This window comes from Eubalaena glacialis, chromosome 17 (genome assembly GCF_028564815.1).
Source record: "Eubalaena glacialis isolate mEubGla1 chromosome 17, mEubGla1.1.hap2.+ XY, whole genome shotgun sequence".
In the NCBI taxonomy this organism is placed as follows: domain Eukaryota; kingdom Metazoa; phylum Chordata; class Mammalia; order Artiodactyla; family Balaenidae; genus Eubalaena; species Eubalaena glacialis.
The window spans coordinates 73581399-73606007 of NC_083732.1; the positions used below are offsets into that span (position 1 = coordinate 73581399).

Genomic DNA, 24609 nt, shown 5'->3' on the forward strand with positions numbered 1-24609 from the left:
GTGTTTCCAGAGGCTAGAGCTGGGCCCCACGAGAGCCATTACAGGAAAATAGTTCCCTAAATGGAGGTCTACAATGTGTCCTTTGTCCCCTTGATATGAATATGGCAGTGGGCAGCTAGATTAGACAGCCTCAAAGCGCATCCAATGGCTAGATTCTACTGTTGATGTGATTGTTATGGGGGGCAGACAGAAGAGGCATTACAGGGTACTGGTTTAATACTTGAGCTTTGAAATAAGGTGAATCTGGGTTGGAATTTGTATTAGTTTACTAGGGTTGTTGTAACAAAGTGCTACCGTGTGGCTTAAACCACAGAAGTTTATTATCTCCCAGTTACGAAGGCTGGAAAGCTGACACGAAGGGATTGGCAGGGCCGTGCTCCCTCTGAAGGTGCTAGAGAAGCATCTCTTCTAGCTTCTGGCAGCTCCTTGGCTTGTGGGAGCATAAGTCCAATCTTTATATCATGTTCTCCCTGTGTGCATGTCTCTTTTCCTATGATGTCCTTTTTATAAGAATCCTACTCCAGATTGACCTCATGTTAACTCTATCTGTAATGACCCTATTTCCAAATAAGGTCATATTCTAAGGTACTAGAGGTTGGGGCTTCAACATGTGCATTTGAGCGGAATACTATTTTACCTCTTAGTGAATTCCAGGGCTAATACTTAGGAGCTGTATGATTTGGGAAATGTTACTTAACATCTCTGTGTCTCCTGTTCTTCATCCTTCAAATGGGGATGATGTTGAGGATTAAGTGGATAACTGCACGTAAAAGAACACAGAGTGTACGTCCCCCGGAGTCATCACGCAATAAATGTTGGCATTCAAACAAATGGGAATCCAACATCTAGGGGACATTTCTGGAATTGTGTGCCCCCTTCACATCCAGGGAAGTGTTTGTGGTTCTGTATGTTAGATGTTATGGAAAAACCCGAATGAACTTTTTGGCCAACCCAATATTTTCTGTCATGTGTACAAAAGGATTTTTAAACCCACCTCTGTAAAACTGTAACTGAAAAAGAAAAATTCACCCTAGTTATTCACCACAAATATTTCTTCAGCTTTCTCATTCCAAGGAATTCTGGGGTCGAAAGAAACACCTGTCTTAAAAATAGCAAATCATTTCAGAAAGCCCTGTGCTAAAAATAAGAGAAAACCAGCGTAAAGTTATTCCTTCCTAAATATTTTGATGTATCCCAGAATTATTTAAAATTAGAACAGAGAACAACTGTCAACCAAAGCCAGAGAATAGACCTAACTGGGAATTCAGGACCTTTGCCCTGTGACCTTGGCTTACTTCTTTATCTGGATTTTCCTTTTGTCATTGGGATTGCTTTGGGTGACAGCTTTGTAAATGTTGAACATGTTGTTCAATTGTCCTGACATGATGAGACATCTTGATAAGATGAAAACTATTTTCATTCCTGTTTTAATTGTTACCCCTGCTTTTTACTCCCTCCCGCCACCTCCCTTTAGCCTCTGTTTCTCTTCACTGAATTGGTAAATCTGAAAAAAGCAAGAGCTGCTCCAGGGAGACAAAGGATTCACCCACCTGCTGCTCACTCTGGTTTCTTCACTGGGAGTTAGAAAGTGCAGTGAGACAAAGCATAGAATGTAAATCTCTCAGATCTCTAGATTTTTTCCAGAGTCGCCTCAAAGTTTGTTCCACGGAACAGCTGTCCTTTGAGTGGTGCCATAAACATCCTGTGTTCAAACACATTTAGAGGTTGCCGTTGTATCCCCCTCTTGGAGTTTCACAGTGCCCGTCAACCAGTAGAAAAGTCAAAGTCCTGCAGTCAGGAATCATCTTTTACAACCCATGCTTGTCAACCTTATTCATCTAGAATAGCTATTTACAAATTTTAGGAAACTGCTATGCCTAGGGGGCCCAGGTTGAGGGAATATTAATCTAAAGGAAACAAAACTGCCTCACCTGAAGTCACATGGCTAGGTAATCTGGAACGGCAATCAGGTTTTCATGGTCCCTGTTGCATGATCTTTCTTTCTCTCTAATGTCTTCTCTACGAGTCCAACTCCAAAGTACCTATTAAAGCCTACTGGAATATGTGAGTATTAAAGAAAGGATGGATATACCTGCTTCTTCTCCTCTGGTCCTATGGCATCTTCTCTCTTACACTTGACTTTGCATTTGAGTAAGTGAATGCAAGTCGGTCTCCCTGTCTAGATGTGAGCTCTTGGAGGGGAAGCCCAGGACTGTGTCGCAGTCATTGTGATGCCCTTCTGGCCCCACTCCCTCAGCAAGGTCTGGTGGCACCTGGTAGTAGTTGCTGAACTGAGTTGCTCACAATCCTCTTGGGGAACTCACAGAGCAAGACAGGAAGGCAGGCAAACAACCAGGCACAATTTGGGGTTCTGGGGCTTTCCACGGGTGCCTGGGAAATTGTCAGAGCAAGTGGTAGCCTCTCCTAGTGGGATTTTGTGATTCTCCATGGAAAAGAAGTGGTGCAGAAGAAAGGGGAATTGTGCATTGATGGGAAATCCTAAGAAACACTAAGAGGCACTTAGAAGAGTCAACAAAATCTGGAGAGGTGGCCACTTTCAGAGCGAAAGCCTTGCCAGAAATCCTGCACCCAGCCAAGTCTGGGGCCTGAGGTTCCTTAGATGGGGGTGAGAAGTCCCCTAATCCTGGTGACGGAGAAATAAAGGAGCTGCTCTGCATTGAGTTGTGTCCTTCACATGTTGAGAACGCACGTACCCACACACCACACACACACTACTACACATATAAACACAAATTCAAACAAACATAAATATAAATACAAATCCGAGTACATTCAAAGGAGGGAAAGCAGGGTAGTAAGGGAATTTGAAACCACATTGCGTGAGGAAGGGGTGAAGGGATGAGAGGTGTCTAGCAGGAAGAAACAACGTGGTAGGGCAGGTAGATGCCTTCAAGCCCATGGGGGCCTGACCTATGGAAGAAGAATTCGAGTTCCTCTGAACAAAGCAAAGAGGCAGAGGCTGTGGTTGGAACTCAAGGCAATTGGAAGTTCTGGGAAGGGGGATTTCAACTCAGTGTGGGGAGAAGCAGGCTGTGGGCGTTCAGAGTCCAGAGCCCAGATCTGGTATCATCTCCCCTGGTTCGAGTCCTGGCTCCGTCACTTAAAAGCTGAGTGATCTTAGGAACTTATTTAGCCTCTCTGAGCCTGAGTTTTCTCATCTATAAAACAGGGGTAATAACCATACCTACCTGTTAGGTTTAAATGATCGCACAGGGCCTGTTGAAGCTTCAGGCCCCATTAAACCTGGATCCTCCTCTAAAACTGTGCATCGTGGCAATTGGGGTCATTGGTCTCATTTTAATATGAGCCCCAGGGAAGGACCTCTTTTCTCAAAGAGTGAGGCCCACAATGGCTCCTACTAATGAGGTGGTCTTCCTTGTAACCTTTCCCCAGCTTCCTGGAAAACATCCGGCTGGTTGGTCGGTGCAAGCGAAAATTGACCTGTACATGTGGCTGGGCTCCACCAGACACTCTAGTGCCATTTTGAACAACTTACCAGCAGGCTATGAAGCAGAAATGTCCTCCAAAGGGGCTGACACCAGTAAACCCCCAGCTAACCTGCTCTACCAAGGTATGATGCCCACGGGGCAAAGAGGGTCATAAGATGTCTCTGGTGGGCTTCTGAGGGGTGACATTTATGAGCTGTTTGCATATGATTTTAGGATCAACTTATTTGCCTCTTTTAATACAGTTTCTAAATTTTCTTTCTGACCTTCCAATGTCCCATCTAAAGAATAAAGTGAAGTTATTAAACATATCTGGAATAAATATTTATATTTTTCTGTTAATGGAGAGAATGCAATATGAGTTTCTTTGTTGGCAGACTATATAGACTGAGTTTGCATTTAAAGCAAAAGATGTCTTTTTCGGGCCTTCCCCGGTGGTGCAGTGGTTAAGAATCCACCTGCCAATGCAGGGGACACGGGTTCAATCCTTGGTCCGGGAAGATCCCACATGCCGCAGAGCAACTAAGCCTGTGCGCCACAACTACTGAGCCCACGTGCCACAATTACTGAACCCCGAGCGCCTAGAGCCTGTGCTGTGCAACAAGAGAAGCCACCACGATGAGAAGCCTGTGCACCGCAATGAAGAGTAGCCCCCACTCGCCACAACTAGAGAAAGCCCGCGCACAGCAACGAAGACCCAATGCAGCCAAAAATAAATAAAATTTAAAAAATAATAAAGCAAAAGATGTCTTTTAAAGAGACATCAGTAAGTTCTTGTGCTCATAGGACCTGTGGAATTAAAGCAGATTTCCTTTTACATGGCACTGGGGTTTTGACCCATAAACAGCAGTCATTTACATTTCCCAGTAATGACCCGATAGAAACTGGTATCATTGGGGTCACTCATGTTTCTCTAGCTTGGTTCTTGAGTTGGCTACTTTTAGCAATTCAGCATGGTTTATGTAATCCTCTCTTCTATGTAGGTATTTTCTATGAGTGCCATCATATTTACATTTCCATATAATTTTGAACTTTATTCTAAGCATTAATGCCTTACAGTTGCATTTTGCTTTCTGTTTCCAAATTGCTTCAATTTGCAGGATCCTTGCTGCTGAATTCAGATAGGGTAGAACACAGTTTTACCTTCACTTCAAATGAAGTTGAGTTTTTTTTTTTAACATCTTTATTGGAGTATAATTGCTTTACAATGGTGTGTTAGTTTCTGCTTTATAACAAAGTGAATCAGTTATACATATACATATGTTCCCATATCTCTTCCCTCTTGCGTCTCCCTCCCTCCCACCCTCCCTATCCCACCCCTTTAGGTGGTCACAAACCACCGAGCTGATCTCCCTGTGCTATGCGGCTGCTTCCCACTAGCTATCTATTTTATGTTTGGTAGTGTATATATGTCTATGACACTCTCTCACTGAGTTTTGAATTGAGCCAGTGTCTGAAACACTGGAGGACTGTCTACAAATCCAGGTTTCCAGTGTTGCACACGGCTCCTCTGATACTGACTGAACTTGACTGCCAGTGGAACCTAAATGGCTCAATAGTTAGAGAAGACAGAGTTCTAGAGATATTTATCCAATGGTTCAGCTCGTGGTTTCCATGCCCAATATCAATGCGTAAGAGCAAGGAAAGCTCAGCTCTGTCTTTTTGAAAAACGCACAACCCCTACCATATGCCAAGCATTGTGCCCTACACTTTACACATAGGATTTGATTTATTTCTCACACCAACCTTGGGTGGTTTCTTCATTCTATAGGTGGAGAAAGGATGTATTGGAAATGTTTAGAAATTGCCCAAGATCACACAGCTAGTAAATGATGGAACAAACTGTCTCCAAACTCTTCTTTATTTCCACTGCTTTCCATCCTGTCTTTAGAGTTTTCATCTTTGGGTGAAAACACCCACATCAAATTACCTTTTTATTTCTATAGACACTATCTCTAGAGACCCAAGGTACCTGGACATATCTGCTGTCCCAGCTACTAACGATTCAGAGGAGAGAAAAGGCTTTTTCCAAAGCTTTCTGATCCTCTGCAGCATGTTCTTTTCAAGGAATGACCTAATAAACTTTCTCGGCTGTGCCCTGACATTAATGGCTTTGGCTGCCTTCCACAACTCCTGGAGAATTTCCTTTCTTCGTTCATTTTATGCTTCAGAACATAGCTATTCAACCAATAATTAGTTTGCACCTGCATATGGAAGGTACAGTGGGAAAACTAGTGGGGAATGAGGAGCCGAGGGAGAGGTGATCCTGGCCCTCCAATGGGGGCAATCAGACGTATCTCTAATAACCACACGTGGAAAGTGAGCCAGAGCACAGAGATGGGCCAAAGTATGAGAGCAAAGAGGAAGCTGACTTTACTAGTCTAAGGAACAGAGCTGGTAAGACTCAAGGTTTCAGAAAAACAAAAACCTAGACTAAGTCAATGGTGACCCTTGGAGTTGTGCAGTGTCCTGCCTATGTGGTTGTATTGGGAGCTCTGCTAAAATTCTGGGGTGACTCACTTCAGGGACAGCTGGTGGATGATCTCAGGGAATGAGCTATTCTCAAGTTCACTCCCAGCTGAGAAATTTGCCCACTTATGTAGCGTGTTAAGGAACGCTTAGAGAGCGTGGGTTCTCTCTTAACATACCCTGGTCAGGAAATTCCTTAACCCTCTGCTGAATGTTCCTTTGTCAACTGTCACCCTTTTAAGGAGCTCTCTTGGGTAAGAGGGTAAAAGGGAAAAACACTTTTAACAGTTTTTGTTAAGGTATTTATCTCCCTTTATTCTACATGATATGTTTATATCACTATTTCTTGATTTTACATTTAACACATAACTACTCATTGTGAAAGACGAGGATTTACCTCTGTAACTTATCCAAGCTTTTATCTCCTTGTTCCAATTTTAAATACATAGTTCTGTTGCTTAGTGTTTTTCTTGATTCAATGCAATCTCAATTAAAATCCCAGCAAGTTGTTTTGTGGATATCAACAAACTGATTCTAAAGTTCATGTGGAGAGGCAGAAACCCAGAAGAGTCAACACAATATTAAGAAGAACAAAGTTGGAAGACTGACACTACCCGACATCAGGACTTACTATAAAGCTACAGTCATCAAGACAGTGCAGTATTAGCAAAAGAAGAGACAAATAGGTCAGTGGAACACAATAGAGAGCCCAGAAATAAACCTACATAAATATATTCAGTTGATCTTTGACAAACAAGCAAAGGCAATACAATGGAGCGAGCATAGTCTTTTCAACAAATGGTGCTGGAACAACTGGACATCCACATGCAAAAATATAAATCTAGACATCGAACTTATGACATTTGCAAAAATTAACTCAAAATGGATCATAAACCTAAATACAAAATGCAAAACTATAAGGCTCCTAGAAGATAATATAGGAGAAAACCAAGATGATTTTAAGTATGGCAATGATTTTTTAGATACAACACCAAAGGCATGATCCATGAACGAAATAATTTTTTTTAAAAGAGGGTAAAAGGGAACAAATGAATATAAAAAGCAAGAGGGGCCAGGCAAGGGCCAAGGATCATAAAGTCCATGAAACAAGGAATATGATTAACTCAACTCTTCCTTGGGGTTCCCCCACTGAACCCTGGTCTGCCCCACCTGCTGCCCTCTCTCTGCCTCCCATCCCGTCAAGCAGATGTGCTCACTCCTGCCTTTAACCTCCCATGCCCTCTGCCAGTATCTCCTGCAGGACACTTAGCTCTGGCTCCTGTCACTGGGATTGGGGCACCTGCTTATCTTCTGCCCCGTCCCTGGAGCTCCCCAAGGTCAGGGGCTGTCTTAGCTGCCTCAGAATCCTCAGAGGCCAGAACTGTGCCTGGTATACTGTAGGTGCTCAAAATGACATTGGCTGGCTGAATGGCAGAATGGATGGATGGATGACTCAAGACTTTACTGAGTTTATGGAAGCAAAAATGAAGAAATGTCCCCCTTTCTTATACACACACACCATTGGAAACAGGAGGTTTTACTAAGAGGTGAAATGTGGTATTTTAAAATTTTTTTATTGAAGTATTATTGACTTACAATATGATATCATTTTCAGGTGTACAGCACAGTGATTCAGTATTTTTGCAGATTATACTCTATTATAAGTTATTACAAAATAATGGCTATAATTCCTTGTGCTGTACAGTATATCCTGTTGCTTATCTATTTCATACATAGTAGTCTGTACCGTTCATCACATACCCCTAATTTATCCCTCCCCCCCCATTCCTCTCCCCTTTGGTAACACAAGTTTGTTTTCTATGTCTGTCTGTGAGTCTGTTGCTGTTTTGCATATAGATTTAAAAAATGTGGTATTTTAGGAAGAGATTTGGATTTTGGAATCTGACGGAAATGAAATCCAGGCTCTGGAATTAGTTAGCTCTGCAAATTTGGAAATGTATTTTAGCCTTTTTATGAACCATTTCCGTCATCTATAAAATGAAGATAATGATATATATTTCACGGGGTTGTTTTGTTATGAAGAGTAAATCCCACAGTGTGGTGAATGCACCAAGGAGAATGCCTGGCTCCAAAGTACCCATGAACATGACCTCTTCCCCCATCTTCCCTGTGTCCATTTTGGTCTAAGAGGCCTTCAGTGCCCGTGGTCTCCTTTGTCTGTCTCCGGAAACACCCACAGGTGGGCATCACACACAGACACCCACTCGCACTCACTGTTCCTCAGAAGCCCGCTAATGCCACCCCTTCCCATTATTTGTCCACAGACCGGCATGTCTTCCAGCTGAGAGCTCACATGTACCAAGCCCGGGGCCTCATTGCAGCCGACAGCAACGGACTTTCAGACCCTTTTGCCAAGGTCACATTCCTTTCCCACTGCCAGACCACGAAGGTAACCAGGGGAGCCCACTTGCTTTCTCCCCGCAGCCCACAGCCAAGCCACAGCAGAACCCCAGGAAAGAAAAAAACAGGGGCACATTGCAAATACTTGTGTCCCTGGGTGTGCAGGTGTTTCAGTGTTTCAGACTCAAAAGCATGGGCACAAGGCAGGCCAGACATTGGGAAGGTCTACTGATCCGATGTGATCTGTTGTCGTGAAGCCAAGAGAGCAAGTAACAGAGTTGAAGGAAGGGAGGGAGGAAAAGAGGGATGAGGAAGAAAGGGATCTGGCACCCAGAGCACCTGCCGGAGTGATGGGCACAATGCCAAGTTCAGTGGGATGAACAAACAACTCAGACAACTTGCATGAGGCTTCTGGTGCAGTCTTTGCTGAGGGGTCTTGGTGGGGAGGAAAGCTTTCCTGCTCTGCAGTCAGGAAGCCCTAGACTTTGTACTTCTAGCTGGGGGACTTTGCACACTTTTAACACCTGTGTGATTCAGTGTCTCTCTCTGGAAAATACTACTTCCAGACAGACGCTGTGAGGATTAAAGGAGGTGGATCTATACCTGTTTCCTTGGCTTTCTCCCTTTCCTGTACACTGAGTGCGGACATGTGAAAAGGGGCCCTAATCAGCGCACATCCAATAGGCTGCTTTTCTCATTAGATCGTATTCTCTAAGGATTTACTCTGTTCTCTGAGGATTCACTGTTCTGAGGGAGGGAAGCTCCATAAAGGATTTGCCCACCTCTGGGAGTTAGAGTTAAGACACAAAGAGACCTGAGCTCACGTTCTACCTCATCTACTCTCTAGCTGCCTTTACTCACTAAACCTCAGTTCGTCTTCTTAAAATAGGGCTGTTGAGAAGAAGCAAAAAGTTAAGTGTACAAAGAGATTGATGACTAGTGGCCATTACATTGGCTGATGTTAAGAGGGCTGACATTTCTCCCCAAAGTGAGGCCGTGACCTGGGAGATGGCGTTTTGATTGATGACACTCAGGTTGAGAGCATAACATGAGCTAGCATCTTGTCAATTTCACCAGCACAGGTGGAGCGCTTGCTCTGTGCCAGGTCCCATGCTGGGCTCGGGGGAGCCGGGGGACCAGACTCTGCTCTTTTTTTTTTTTAATAGAACTTTATTGGAGTATAATTGCTTCACAATACCATGTTAGCTTCTGTTGCACAACAAAGTGAATCAGCCATATGCATACACATGTCCACATATCTCCTCCCTCTTGAGCCTTCCTCCCATCCTCCCTATCCCACCCCTCTAGGTCATCGCAAAGCTCCAAGCTGATCTCCCTGTTCTATGCTGCTGCTTCCCACCAGCCAACTATTTTACATTCGGTAGTGTACATATGTCGATGTTACTCTCACTTCGCCCCAGCTTCACCCTCCCACCCCATGTCATCAAGTCCATTCTCTATGTTTTCTTCTTTATTCCTGCCCTGCAATTAGGTTCATCAGTACCTTTTTTTTTTTTTTTCCATATATATGTGTTAGCATACAGTATTTGTTTTTCTCTTTCTGACTTACTTCACTCTGTATGACAGACTCTAGGTCCATCCACTTCACTACAAATAACTCAATTTCGTTTCTTTTTATGGCTGAGTAATATTCCATTGTATAAATGTGCCACATCTTCTTTATCCATTCATCTGTCAGTGGACATTTAGGTTGGTTCCATGTCCTGGTTATTGTAAATAGTGCTGCAGTGAACATTGTGGTGCATGTCTCTTTATGGTTTTCTCAGGGTATATGCCCAGTATTGGGATTGCTGGGTCATATGGTAGTTCTATTTTCAGTTTTTTAAGGAACCTCCATACTGTTCTCCATAGTGGCTGTATCAATTTACATTCCCACCAACAGTGCAGGAGGGTTCCCTTTTCACCACATCCTTTCCAGCATTTATTGTTTTTTGATAATGACCATTCTGACTGGTGTGAGGTGATACCTCACTGTAGTTTTGATTTGCATTTCTCTAATAATTAGTGATGTTGAGCAGCTTTTCATGTGCCTCTTGGCCATCTGTGTGTCTTCCTTGGTGAAATGTCTATTTAGGTCTTCTGCCCATTTTTTAACTGGATATTTTGGTTTTTTGATATTGAGCTCCATGAGCTGTTTGTATATTTTGGAGATTAATCCTTTGTCTGTTGTTTCATTTGCAAATATTTTCTCCCATTCTGAGGGTTGTCTTTTTGTCTTGTTTATGGTTTCCTTTGCTGTGCAAAAGCTTTTAAGTTTAATTAAGTCCCATTTGTTTATTTTTGTTTTTATTTCTGTTACTCTAGGAGGTGGGTCAAAAAAGATCTTGCTGTGGTTTATGTCAAAGAGTGTTTTTCCTATGTTTTCCTCTAAAAGTTTTATAGTGTCTGGTCTTACATTTAAGTCTTTAATCCATTTTGAGTTTATTTTTGTGTATGGTGTTAGGGAGTGTTCTAATTTCATTCTTTTACATGTAGCTGTCCAGTTTTTCCAGCAACACTTATTGAAGAGGCTGTCTTTCCTGCATTGTACGTTCTTGCCTCCTTTGTCGTAAATTAGGTGCCCATATGTGCGTGGGTTTATCTCTGGGCATTCTATCCTGTACCATTGATCTATATTCTTATTTTTGTGCCAGTACCATACTGTCTTGATTACTGTAGCTTTGAGGTATAGTTTGAAGTTGGGGAGCCTGATTCCTCCAACTCCGTTTTTCTTTCTCAAGATTGCTTTGGCTATTCGGGGTCTTTTGTGCTTCCATATGAATTGTAAGATTTTTTTTTCTAATTCTGTGAAGAATGCCATTGGTAGTTTGATAGGGATTGCACTGAATCTGTAGATTGCTTTGGGTAGTATAGTCATTTTCACAATATTGATTCTTCCAATCCAAGAACATGGTATATCTCTCCATCTGTTTGTGTCATCTTTGATTCTTTCATCAGTGTTTTACAGTTTTCTGAGTACAAGTCTTTTGGCTCCTTAGGCAGGTTTATTCCTAGGTATTTTATTCTTTTTGTTGCAGTGGTAAATGGGACTGTTTCCTTAATTCCTCTTTCTGATTTTTCATCATTGGTGTGTAAGAATGCAAGAGATTTCTGTGCATTAATTTTGTATCCTGCAACTTTACCAAATTCATTGATTAGCTCTAGTAGTTTTCTGGTGGCATCTTTAGGATTTCCTATGTAGAGCATCATGTCATCTGCAAACAGTGACAGTTTTACTTCTTCTTTTCCAATTTGAGTTCCTTTTATTTCTTTTTCTTCTCTGATTGCTGTGGCTAGGACTTCCAAAACTATGTTGAATAAGAGTGGAGAGAGTGGACATCCTTGTCTTGTTCCTGATCCTAGTGGAAATGCTTTCAGTTTTTCACCATTGAGTATGATGCTTGCTGTGGGTTTGTCATATATGGCCTTTATTATGTTGAGGTAGGTTCCCTCTTTGCCCATTTTCTGGAGAGTTTTTATCATAAATGGGTGTTGAATTTTTGTCAAAAGCTTTTTCTGCATCTATTGAGATGATCATATGGTTTTTATTCCTTAATTTGTTAATATGGTGTATCACATTGATTGCTTTGTGTATATTGGAGAATCCTTGCATCCCTGGGATAAATCTCATTTGATCATGGTGTATGATCTTTTAATGTGCTGTTGGATTCTGTTTGCTAGTGTTTTGTTCAGGATTTTTGCATCTATGTTCATCAGTGATATTGGTCTATAATTTTCTTTTTTTGTAATATCTTTTTCTGGTTTTGGCATCAGGATGATGGTGGCTTCATAGAATGAATTTGGGAATGTTTCTCCCTCTGCAATTTTTTGGAAACGTTTGAGAAGGATGGGTGTTAACTCTTCTCTAAATATTTGATAGAATTCACCTGTGAAGCCATCTGGTCCTGGACTTTTGCTTGTTGGAAGATTTTTAATTACGGTTTCAATTTCATTACTTGGATAGGTCTGTTTATATTTTCTAATTCTTCCTGGTTCAGTCTTGCAAAATTGTACATTTCCAAGAATTTGTCCCATTTCTTTGTGGTTGTCCATTTTATTGGCATATAGTTGTTTGTAGCAGTCTCTTATAATCCTTTGTATTTCTGCAGTGTCAGTTGTGATTTCTCCTTTTTCATTTCTAATTTTATTGATTTGCATCCTCTCCCTTTTTTTCTTGATGAGTCTGGCTAAGGGTTTATCAATTTTGTTTATCTTCTCAAAGAACCACCTTTTAATTTTATTGATCTTTGCTATTATTTTCTTCGTTTCTATTTCATTTATTTCTGCTCTGATCTTTATGCTTTCTTTCCTTCTACTGACTGGGTTTTCTTTGTTCTTCTTTCTCTAGTTGTTTTAAGTGTAGGTTTAGATTGTTTATTTGAGATTTTTCTTGTTTCTTGAGGTGAGATTGTATTGCTATAAACTTCCCTCTTAGAACTGCTTTTGCTGCGTCCCATAGGATTTGGGTTGTCGTGTTTTCATTTTCATTTGTTTCATGTATTTTTTTATTTCTTCTTTGATTTCTTCAGTGATCTCTTGGTTATTTAGTAGTGCACTGTTTAGCCTCCATGTATTTGTGTTTTTTACAATTTTTTTCCTGTAGTTGATTTCCAGTCTCATAGCATTGTGGTCAGAAAAGATGTTTGATATGATTTCAATTTTCTTAAATTTTCCAAGGCTTGATTGTTACCCAAGATGTGATCTATCCTGGAGAATGTTCCATGTGCACTTGAGAAGAAAGTGTATTCTGCCACTTTTGGGTGGAATGTTCTATAAATATCAATTAGATCTATCTGGTCTATTGTGCCATTTAAAGCTTGTGTTTCCTTATTAATTTTCTGTTTGGATGATCTGTCCATTGGTGTAAGTGGGGTGTTAAAGTCCCCTACTATTATTGTGTTACTGTCGATTTCTCCTTTCATGGTTGTTAGCATTTGCCTTATGTATTGAGGTGCTCCTATGTTGGATGCATAAACATTTATAATTGTTATATCTTCTTCTTGGATTGATCCTTTGATCATCATGTAGTGTCCCCAAGGACCCACGCAGCCTGGAGGGGCCTTGGAGCAGGGGAAACCAGCTTGGGAGCTCAGCAGGCTCCCCAGGTCCTCCGCTCCTCTCCCACTCCTGTCCTGCCTCTCCTGATCTCCCTGGCCTCAGGGGCACTGATCTTGTCTGGCCTCCACTTCTCCTCCCCCCTCGGTCCCCCTCCATCCTACTGGTTCACTCTGGGGTCCCTCCTGTCTCCTTGGGGGTCAGAGTTTCCCACCAGCAGCCGGCAGGCGCCCTAGTTGTGTGGAGACGCTAACTCCACGTCTTCCCACACCGCCATCTTCCAGACTCTGCTCTTGCACGGTGTATGATCCAGTGGAGCTAGGCAGTGCTCTGTGCAGACGAGTCAGCCATGCTGTGATAAACCCCATAGTACTGAACCTCCAAGAGCCACAGGGAGAGAGGGGTTAGCTCTGCCTGGGAGGGAAGTCGGGAGAGACCTCAGAGGGAAGGTGACTGAGCATGAAAATGAGAAGACTTCAGACTCCCTTCTCCTCCCTGTGTTTTGAGAGGTAGTACATAGCCCGGTGGTTAAGAGTATAGACTCTAGAGCCATAGTGCCTGGGTTCAGGTCTGAGCCCTTCCATTTATTGGCTATGTGACAGCAAAATCCTCTTTGTCCTCTATTTCTTCATCTGTAAAAATAAGGATGGTGCTATTGTATATACCTCCCAGAGGGTGAAACACCCAGTACAGTGCCTTGTTTATAACAGCTCCTGTGTGACTGTGTTATTATTGCCATTGAGGCTTCCCACCAAAAACAAAGGGGATTCTCAAAGGGGGATCCCTGGGACTTCCCTGGCAGTCCAGTGGTTAAGACCTCGAGCTTCCAGTTCAGGGGGCACAGGTTTGACCCTTGGTCGCGGAACGAAGATCCTGCATGCCACACAGTGTGGTTAAAAAAATAGGTGGGGGGGTGCGGAATCCCTGGAGGCCTCCTCTACCTGCATAGCTGGGGAGTTCCAAGCCCTCAGAGGTGATCTCAGGGCTCTGGGTGGGGTAGGAGGTTTGAGTGAGCTCCCTTGGTTGCTATGTAATTCTCCTTCTATTTTGCATCTCCATACAGTATATTCATTTGATTTAGATGCATATCTCAAAGGAACAGATGACATTTGTTTATCAAATAATCATTTGAAAGGGAAAACAAGTTCTGTTGAACCCTGGACTTTGCCTCCATACTTTTGAACCAAGTACTTAGTTTTTGCTAATAATAATAGCTGTCCTTTATTAAAAACTCCCTCTGTGACAGGCATGATGTTAAGCATTTTATATGCATTTTTGGTTACGTCTAACTGCAGCCCAAAGGTGAGTATTATTAGTGTCCTCATTCTGCAGATGAGGAAGGTATGGCTTGGAGACTCTTTATTTAGAAGATGGTAGAGCCAAGATGGATACCCAGGTTGGTCCAATTCCCAAGTCATTTTGCTTAACCACTCTGCTTCCGTTTTGGTAAGAAAGGGTTCTGGTTTCTCTCTCCTGTTTCAGTGTGTGCTGCCTCGGTGGGACTGATCTGTGTGTGACATGCCCCACTCGTGCATTCTTCAAGGTGGGGAAGGCTGAGCCTGGGGGCCCTGCAGTCATAGCTGAGCTGGTCTACCGTACACCTGGTAGCACTTCTCTGAATGGACCACGTGTTGCTCAAGGAGAACTATCTCTGAAGGGAGGGTCCTGCAGCCAGTCCTTTATAAGTGACTTAATGGTACGAAATCTTTCAGGAGGGGAATCCGGCTATGCCACTGAGGACGTAGAACTTGGAAATCTTGTGATGATAGGATAAAGAGAAAGGGAGACAGCTCCCAAAGAGAAAGGTTTTGGGGATAGAAAGGGAGAAGGACTATGTGGCTGAGAAGGAGGCTTAGAAGAGAAGGACAGGGGATCTTAGAGGGTGGGGGGCATGGAAGCTGAGATTTCAAACAGTCAGACTGACGCTGAGTCCTGAGGACAACGGTGGTCTCTTGTTAGATACGAGTTACCCTGGTGACCAACGCTGGCACATGGTAGGTATTCAGTAAATGTTTACTCATTTATAAATGAGTGTGGCTGGGGTGGGGGGGGACAGCAAGTCCTTACTGAGCACCTACTGTATGCCAGGCACTTAATACGCTTTATCTTAGACAGTGGTCATAACAACTTTACAAGGTGGGTGCTAACCCCATTGAAATGAGTAAGACTAAGGATCAGAGAGGTTAAATCACCTGCCCAAGTTGGACATAGGCAGGTGGTGAAACTAGGGTTCCATTACAGGGGGTCTCTGATTCTAAAGCCACGCTCCATCCATGGTATCTCACTCCTTCTTCAAAGTGTTAAATTTAAGTGTTACCATAATCTCTCCAGCAATGTCACCGAACAAGTTTATAAAGCACAACTCCTTAAGGAAGCCCCGAGGAAGTGAGGTGAGCTGTGCTCACCTTGGCAGAGAAGTGGGAGAATGTATTTTGTTTGGGTGAACCTTTCAGTACCTCTCGAGGGTGGCCACATCGTCCTTTTAATCATGGGACAGGCCAAAATCCACTCATTTATTCATGCAAGTAGCTATTGAATACCTGCTAAGCACAGGATGCTGTGTTAGTGCCTAATACTGAGCCTAGCACTTTGAAGGGATAAATATATGATGAATGAAAGAATGAATGCTGGCCTCTGGAATCTTATCAAGTGGCAATTATAGCCCAAAGTGCCAAGGAAGCCATCAGAATATTTCTATAGGAAAGATGCTGTGAGAATCATAAATTGCTTTGGTGTCACACTGTTGGGTGCAGGTTGCAAAAAAGATCACATTTCTATTTTCAAAAGCAACATAAAAACACATAGTTCTTTGTGACGTCAGTCACCGACACAGGGGAACTTTGCATCGCAATGCCTTAACTGCTGTTCATAGGTTGGTTGAAGCCATTCTTTTCCTGTCCAAAAAATTAAGATTTTCTCTGAAACGTTATGTTCAAAACCTCACTGTGTCTGAGGCATAAAATACTCTAAAGGCAAAAAGCAAAGAAGGAAGGAAATTGTGGAATGCATATTTTTATGACTCATAAAAAAGAGCAATACAAATATTCTTTCGCAACCACAGTGCAAATGATTTAGTGCCATGACTAGAAATGGCTCTTGATGTAAAACTCTGAGATGACAGTTTTATTTGGGCTTTGGAATCTAAGCAGTAGTTAGTTCAGGCCAGATCTCTCTCCAATCCCTCCTGGAGAGAATGGTGAGAGGTAAGAGTGGAGTGCAGAGGTGGTGCGGAAATTTCCTCAGGACCCAGCAGGCTCTGTGCAGTCTGTGCTAACCTGAGAAATCACTCATTTGCCTGCACAGGAGACTGTGACTGTGGCCTCTTTCCAGAACTGGCCTCACATATGAATGCGGCAGTTTCTGCCTAGGTACAGGCACCCATACTGCAAGCAACCTTAGCCTTTAGCTCTATGAAAGTGGCATGTTTCCAAACATCCAATTAAATAGAGGATGCAAGCTCATTACACCCTACCTTCTGAAGGTACCACCTGAATGGCCTGGCAGGGGGCTCTGAGTCACTTCTGGGTGAGACACTCATGGTTCTGAGCCAGTTATGCGGGCTGTTGTCCTTCTTTGTCCTTTGGTTTCTCCATCTGCATAATGGGTGCAGCCAACTTCCAATGTCACAATTTGCTATGGAAGAAAGAATGACGTCATGCAAAATGGTGAAGGTTATTTTGAAGACCCTGGTCAGTTCAATGCAGTCAAATAAATATCCACAAAACAGTACAATTCCATGTAAGGAATATTAAATTGAAAATCCACTTTCGAGTATTTGATGACAAAATTTTATTTGTTCACAGTGAAGAATCACTAGATCTTCCCCATCCTCAGTTTGCCCTTTCATAAAATGGAGATAATATGAGCATCTACTTGGTGAGGATGGTTGAAGTTAGCAGCCTGGGCTTTGGTGCCAGATGATCTGGGTTGAATCGCAGTTCTGCCACGTGCCGGCTCTGGGCAAGTGGGCCTTGGTTTACATTTCTACCTCCCAGAATTGTTGGGAAGTTTCAGCAAGACAGTGTATGTGAAGTACCGCAGCCAGTACACAGTACATGCTCAATAAAGGGTAGCTGGTGTTATCATCACAGCACCACTGGGAGGATTGAGTTGGAATTATGCTTGCAAACAGGGTGGTAATCAGGTGGGAGTTCTACTCATGAAGCTTATATAAGCTCCTCCAGGGTAGGGAACCTGCATCCCTAGCATCTGATACTCAGTAGTACATCAGTTTCCGTTGTTGCTTGAATGTTGAATAAGTGAGCAATGATGATGAGGATGTGTCCTCTTTACCTTTCATGGAGCCCCCTCCAACCCAGTCGAGTGATGGTTTTGCTTTTCTTTTGGCCCCAACTTCCAGGTGATTCCCCAGACCCTCTCCCCGACCTGGAACCAGATGCTGCTGTTCAATGACCTGGTGCTGCACGGAGACCAGAAGGAGCTGGCAGAATCCCCGCCGTTAGTGGTGGTGGAGCTGTATGACAGTGACGCAGTGGTGAGTGTCCCAGGGCTGCACTAACTGTGCCTTGCTAAAAACTCCCTGTTCAACTAACTTCCTTTATTTAACCAGCCTGTGACTATGCCCAGAGGCAGTCCTCACCAGGGAAAACACTGATTTACAGAATCTGGGAAATTGATGATGATCATTTGCTTTACTAAAGGGTTTTTTGCTTAGATTTCCCTTTGGATTGCAATTAAAATAGAATCTGGTTCACAAAAGTTCAGTCCACATATACTTCTTCAGGAATATAATTATTATACCCAGCCCCCAGCTAGTTCTATACCCTATTGTTGCTTAATAAAAATGTCCATGCCTTTTGAAAATAGAAGGTCTTTACTGATTTCGCCTGGTTGGAAGGAATGGATATAGTGTCACTGATTCAGCATTTGTAACTGGGCCTTTTTTTTTTTTTTTTTTTCTTTGCTTGTTGCTTCCGAGCCCTGAAACAATGCATTCAGCTCTGTCTCATTTCTGTTATGATGTTAGCCAAACCTCTTTCTCTCCAAAGATGTCTGTGTCCTGAAACAGCAGATTCAAAAGCTTACTGGAGGGTTTTTCTTTAAATGAAATTTATTTATTTATTTATTTTTGGCTGCATTGGGTCTTCTTTGCTGCGCGCAGGCTTTCTCTGGTTGCGGCGAGCGAGGGCTACTCTTCGTTGTGGTGCGCGTGCTTCTCATTGCAGTGGCTTCTCTTGTTGCGGAGCACGGGCTCTAAGCGCGTGGGCTTCAGTAGTTACGGCTCGTGGGCTCTACAGCGCAGGCTCAGTAGTTGTGGCGCACGGGCTTAGGTGCTCCCTGGCATGTGGGATCTTCCCGGACCAGGGCTCGAACCCGTGTCCCCTGCATTGGCAGGCAGGTTCTTAACCACTGGGCCACCAGGGAAGCCCCGCTTTGTTTGTTTTTAAGTGTGACTGAGCTAAACTCATTTCCACCTTAACCAAGCTTCCTTCTACAGCCGGGAATGCAAATGCTTGTTCGTGAGTCCAAAGGCAATGAAGTAGTGCAGGTACTAAAACCCAGCCTCAGCCAAAGAAAATGTGGGCACTGCCCTTGGACTTGGAGGTCATTTATCCAAGAGTTTTCACTCAATAAATATGTAATGAGTGCCTGCCCTGTGCCAGGGGATACAGCAGTGAATAAACAGGCAATCCTGACTGCATGGCGCTTACATTGCAGCAGTTCCTGAGACAAATAGCAAAGCAACCCCACGCTCCAGCCCCACACTGCTCGTGGGGGAATGTGGACTTAGGCTCCTGGGAGCAGGGATGAGGAAGAGGAAGGAGGTGACCTCATCAAATAGTTCTTAGAGAAACTTACCTCCTATACATACATACAAAGCTATTCTAATACCCTCTTTTACTACCGAGAACAATAGGGCAGAATTGCTCTATTACTTAAACATGCTGACCTTAGTCACCATCGCCATCATCACCATCATCACCACCATCTTCATCACAGTACTATGGATTGAGCACTTATTGTATACCAGTCATTGTGGAAAGCACATACATCATTACATTAATCGTCATGGCCCTATGAACAAGGCCCTATGCTCTTTTTAAGCATGAGGTTCAAAAAAGGTTGAGTAACTGACCCAAGACCATAGCTCTCCAAAGCAGTAGATTAGGGAACTCCAACTCACGTTTGCCTGGACTCCAAACTTGTGTTCCCAGCCACAATGGTTCCCTGCTCTGGAGATCTTTTGGAATATTTGGTGCCACCTTATTTCTCCTTTTCCCCTTCAAGTCTACCCTGGGTGATTATTTTTACTTTATTCCACTGAACTCAATACACTGAGGAAAGGGATAACCCCTAAGATAGCCTTGAGCCAAGAAGCCCCTAAGATGACCCTCTTAGAGTTTTCCCTGAGAGCCCAGATGGATTCTGCTGCTCCCCAAGGCTGTGGGAAGAGGTGAGAGGGGCTTAGCAGAAGAAGAGAGTGAGATAGTAGCAGGAGGGAGACACTGAGGCTGACAGTTTTGTGAAGATTAATTACAGAATCACACTGACGCAGATCAGAACCAGGTAGATGACCACCAGGGACAAAAATTCATTTCTTTTCTGCCCTAGGGGAAGCCAGAATATTTGGGTGCCACCGTGGCTGCTCCTGTTGTGAAGCTAGCCGACCAGGGCTATGAGCCCCCCAGGCTGTGTTACCACCCCATCTTTTGCGGGAACCTTTCTGGAGGGGACCTTCTTGCTGTATTTGAACTGCTGCAGGTAAGTGAACCAGAAGTGATATCTGCACTAGCCGTCTATCTAGTGTACCTGGCCAGAGAAGCAGCCTCATGGGAAGTGCATGTCCATCACATTATGCCTGGTCCCTCCCTGCTGTCCTGTGTCTGGAGATGGCTCCTTCTGGGGATCTGGGAGATGCCATTTAAGAACTCAAGTGACGGGTTGTTCCCAGAGCCTCTATGCTGCAAGTCAGCGTCCCAGGATGAAAGGTCCGTATGGATTTGGCCAGCAATGCTTGAGCAGCCCTACGCGTCAGACCCTGAGCTCCATACAGACCACAGGAGGATATAAAAGGGGAAGGGAGCAAACGTTTGTGGACACTCCCATGTGCCCCGTGTTGTGTTTGCTGCCTCACATACCTCTCATCACACTGAAACCTCCCTCAATCCTATTGAGGTAGGGATTATGATTCCCATTTTGCGGATAGTAAACTGAGGATTAATGTAATTGACTGACTTACCTTGTCATGCTGCTAGTCGGTGGTTGAGCTGAGAGCTGAACTTAGACCTTTAAAGCCTTCCGCTCCTTACGCTGTATCACAAAGTTTCCCAAAGACATCGAGTTCTCAGTCTGTCCCACTAAGACATCGGGGAATTTATGAACATATGTCTAGGAAGACTTTTTCAGAAAGCAAAGGCAGGATACTTAGGGAGGGAAGCTGAGCCTCTCAAGTCTGGCTGTCCAGTCAAGGACCAAATGGGACAGAGTGATGACCTGGAAAGAAATGACCAGGTGGGCCTGTATCAGAGAGATTTCTCTCCCTGACCATTCCAGTCACTGAGGGCAGGTGGCACTTACCCTTTGGGTCAGATCAATCCCTCTCTAGGAAAGCCCATTTTCCAGAAATCCCAATTTTAAAAGATCTCTAGTAGAGAAACTAGAAGACAAACATTCCCAAGACGTACCAAATGAGTAAGATGGAGGTGCTGGGGTAGGATCCCATGAATATGGATCTCATTCCCCCCACTTACTGGTGTGCGACCGTGGGTAAGCTACTTTATCTCTCTCTGTTTGACCTGCAAAATGGAGATGATAATTAACCTGCCTAAAGTGCCTGGCGTGGAATCAACACTCAACAAATGCTACCTATTTTATTATTATTAATATTATTATACCATGGAATATTAAAGCAAAATATCTAGTCCCATCTATTTATTCAGGTGAAGAAATTGAGCTGGATAGAACGGTAATGGCTTGCTGGATATGGCAGGTCGGAGCCTAGAATCCAGGTACACAGATTCCCCCGGGGAGCTGAAGAGGCTGAAGAGCGTTAGAGGACAGGAACAAGTAGCTCCGGGGTTAGACGCACTTGTACTCAAATCCAAACTGCCCAGGTGTGCAGCCTGGGAGTTGCATACGACTACAGAGATGAATTCTGAAGTGCACCCAATCAGCCTTTGACTGTCGTCTGGTTTTTGCTCCACTTAAGGAAGAACTTTTTAAGGCTGGAGTGGCTGCCTTGGAGAAAGAGCAACCTCTCTCAGGGGAACTGAAGCTGGATGAGCTCTTAAAGGGACAGAGTAGCAGGATCGCAGGCTCAGCTCCAGCTCTATGATGGTTGTAGTCTAGGAGGGGAGGAGAGAAGGACTAGGGAAATCTTTGTCTTACAAGTCTTAGCTTCTAAGATTCCAGGATGATCAACCAAGTGAGAGTCTAATAGAACCAGCTCTCACCAGATAGATGTGTGTTGCACAGAAACATGGATTGTCAGCCCTGAAAGAGATCTTCAAAATCAGCTGGTCCAGTCTTTCCTTAAGTGAGAGTCCAGGTGATTTTAGGCTGTCAACGAGTCAAAAATCTTAGGTTGAAAAATCTTAGGTTGTCAAAATCTTAGGTTGAAACCAGGTAGAGCATTAAATAACAGTGAATTAATGTCGAGGGAGTGTTGCCTTTTTTCCCTCAGGTTTATTGAGATATAATTGACATATAACGTTGTGTAAGTTTAAGGTGGGCAACATGATAATTTGATATATGTATATATTGCAAAATGATTACCACAATAAGGTTAATGAACACATCCATCCATCACCTCACATAGTTAACCTTGTGTGTGTGTGTGTGTGGTGTGAGAACTTTTAAGATCTACTTTCATAGCAACTTTTAAGTGTACAATACAGTATTGTACCTGTAGTCACCATGCTATGCATTAGATTCCCAGAATTTATTCATCTTCTAACTGGAAGTTTGTACCCTTTGACCACCTTCACCCATTTTCCTCACCTCCCTACCCCTGGCAGCCACCAATCTACTCTCTGTTTCTGTGTTTGTTTTCTTTTTTTAGATTCCACATATAACTGAGATCATATTGTCTTTCTCTTTGACTTATCTCACTTAGCGTAATGCCCTCAAGGCCCATCCATATTGTTGTAAATGGGATTTTGCCTTTTTGGATCCTTCTAACTACTTTTAGAAGAAAGTTTCATGCCCATCTGTGTATAATACATTTCTTGACCTGCAACCTTTCTTTTTAAGAAAGCATAGGCTTCAGCTTCAATGCCTCTAAAGAAACATCAATGTTATCTACAAGAACATTTCTCAAAGTCTGCTTCTTGGAACACTGGCCCCTCCAAACATAGTGAAAAGACATTTTAAGAAATGCTACACATGACATATTCCAATAACATTATTTTGTTTTCGTTGGTTTTCTTTTTAAAGTTACTTTCCATTGATGGCCAGTGGTATTTGTTTTACTTAGCAACTTGAAGTTTCCTTTCTAAAAATGAAATTATATCTAATGAAAATGTTTACTAGATAATAACACAGATGGTAAAAGTGGTAGAAGAATGACTGATTTGGGAAAACCAGCTTGAGTACAATGCTTTCATTTTACATGTCAGAAAGCTGAGGGTCCAGGTTAACTGGATGGGATTCAGTCAACTGCTCTTTTCATTGCATGAAGCTTCCTGAAGGGAGTCCCCTAATCCATCAATGAGGGGCTGGACCAGCTGATCCGAACAGGCCCTCTGAGGTCCTGGCTTTCTCCCAGTTCCACTGTCCCACCTCTGATCCACCCTCCCTCCTTCCACAATGAGCTGGGCAGACTAGTCCGAGATACTGCTGCTTCCTGACAGCGGGGTGTCAGAGGCAAGCACCCTAAGAGACACAATTCAGTAGGGTTTCATTAGGACTTCCTCTCAGTTGATTACGTGTGCAAAAATTAATTTGATCATCAACGCCACTGTCTCAGCATGTGGATCTCCTACACTCCGGGAAGGCGGGAGCTGGAAAACGCCTTCATTTGTCACCAGCGGCTTTCAGTTTCCATCTGTGGGTGGTTTACCTTCAGCCCGTCTGTCTCCATTACTGAAAGGCTTCCCTGTCTCAGAAGAAGGGTGTAGTACCTGGGTTCTTCAGTGCCCCAGACTGAATTCCTTACCTCCATTTTCCTCCTCTACCCAGCTAGCTGACCCTGTTTTCCCAGTCCTGGCCCACTGCCCCCCTGTTCTCCTAGACTCTCTGCCTTGAGAATTCAGACTCAGCTGTAATTCTTCACTCTGGGTTTGTATCCACGAGCAAGCCAATCGTTCCAGCCAGGTGACTGTCCCTTGTTCCCATAGACCCTCGTTCTCATCAGGATTGTTCCACTGGCCTCTTTCCTGGTCTCCTAGCTTCCTCCTCTTTCTTGTTTGTTTCATCCTTCGCATTCCTTCCAGAACACAAGTCCACCATACCACTCTCCTCTTTAGACATCATCAGTGGCTGTCTGTTTCTTATCTCCAGGAGCATTTCCTGAAATCTGTATCTTTGGAACACGAGTCCCTCTAAATACAGTAAAAAGAAAGTTTGGGAAATTCTTCATAGTATGTCCCTCTTGGGACTTTGAAATGCCCATTACCATAGTAAAGACTCTGAGAAGTCAGCTATAAAGAAACTTTTGAAATTTCTTTCTTTTTTGAAATTCAACATTTCCCAAATGTTTGTGAGTACAAATATTTTCTTTTTGCAGGGTAACTCTTAATATTTCATGAAAAGAAAATCTAGCCCATAGGAGAATGTCAGATTTCCATAGCTTAGCATTTAAGCTCTCCCCAAATTAATTTGTCTTCAAGCTGCCTTTTCAGGCTCACATTGCAGCACAATTACTCTGCACATACTGTGGCCTCTTTACAGCAGACTATTCTGAATTCTCAGACCTCACCGCACAAATGTGCTCCTCTGCTTTTAGCCATGCTGTCACCCAATTTTGAAATGTCTCCCTGCTCTGCCGACTCCACCCCCTGCACTCTATTTACCTAGTTAGGAAACTGATCATCCTCACAGTTCAGGACAAGAGTTGCCTCTTCCAGGCAGCTTCCCCTCCCCCACCTCAGTCAAATGTTTTCTCCTCTTCCATCCTACGTCACTTTGCCTCTTTTTCCATTTAATCCAGGCTTTTTTTTTTTTTTAGGATTTATTTATTTATGTATTTATTTTAATTTTTGGCTGCATTGGGTCATAGTTGCAGCACGCGGGATCTTCGTTGTGGTGCCTGGGCTTCTCTCTAGTTGTGGCGTGCGGGTTTGCGCTTCTCTAGTTG

General features: G+C 43.4%; 1 protein-coding gene across 1 annotated transcript in view; it reads left to right on the forward strand.

The window, feature by feature from the left end:
• The window catches only part of FER1L6 (fer-1 like family member 6), a 116183-nt gene that overhangs the window by 45612 nt on the left and 45962 nt on the right, over positions 1-24609 (forward strand). Inside the window, exons 18-21 of the mRNA XM_061171617.1 lie at positions 3415-3592; positions 8222-8346; positions 17713-17847; positions 19926-20075. Coding sequence (XP_061027600.1) covers positions 3415-3592; positions 8222-8346; positions 17713-17847; positions 19926-20075 — 588 coding nt within the window. The remainder of the gene's footprint in view (positions 1-3414; positions 3593-8221; positions 8347-17712; positions 17848-19925; positions 20076-24609) is intronic.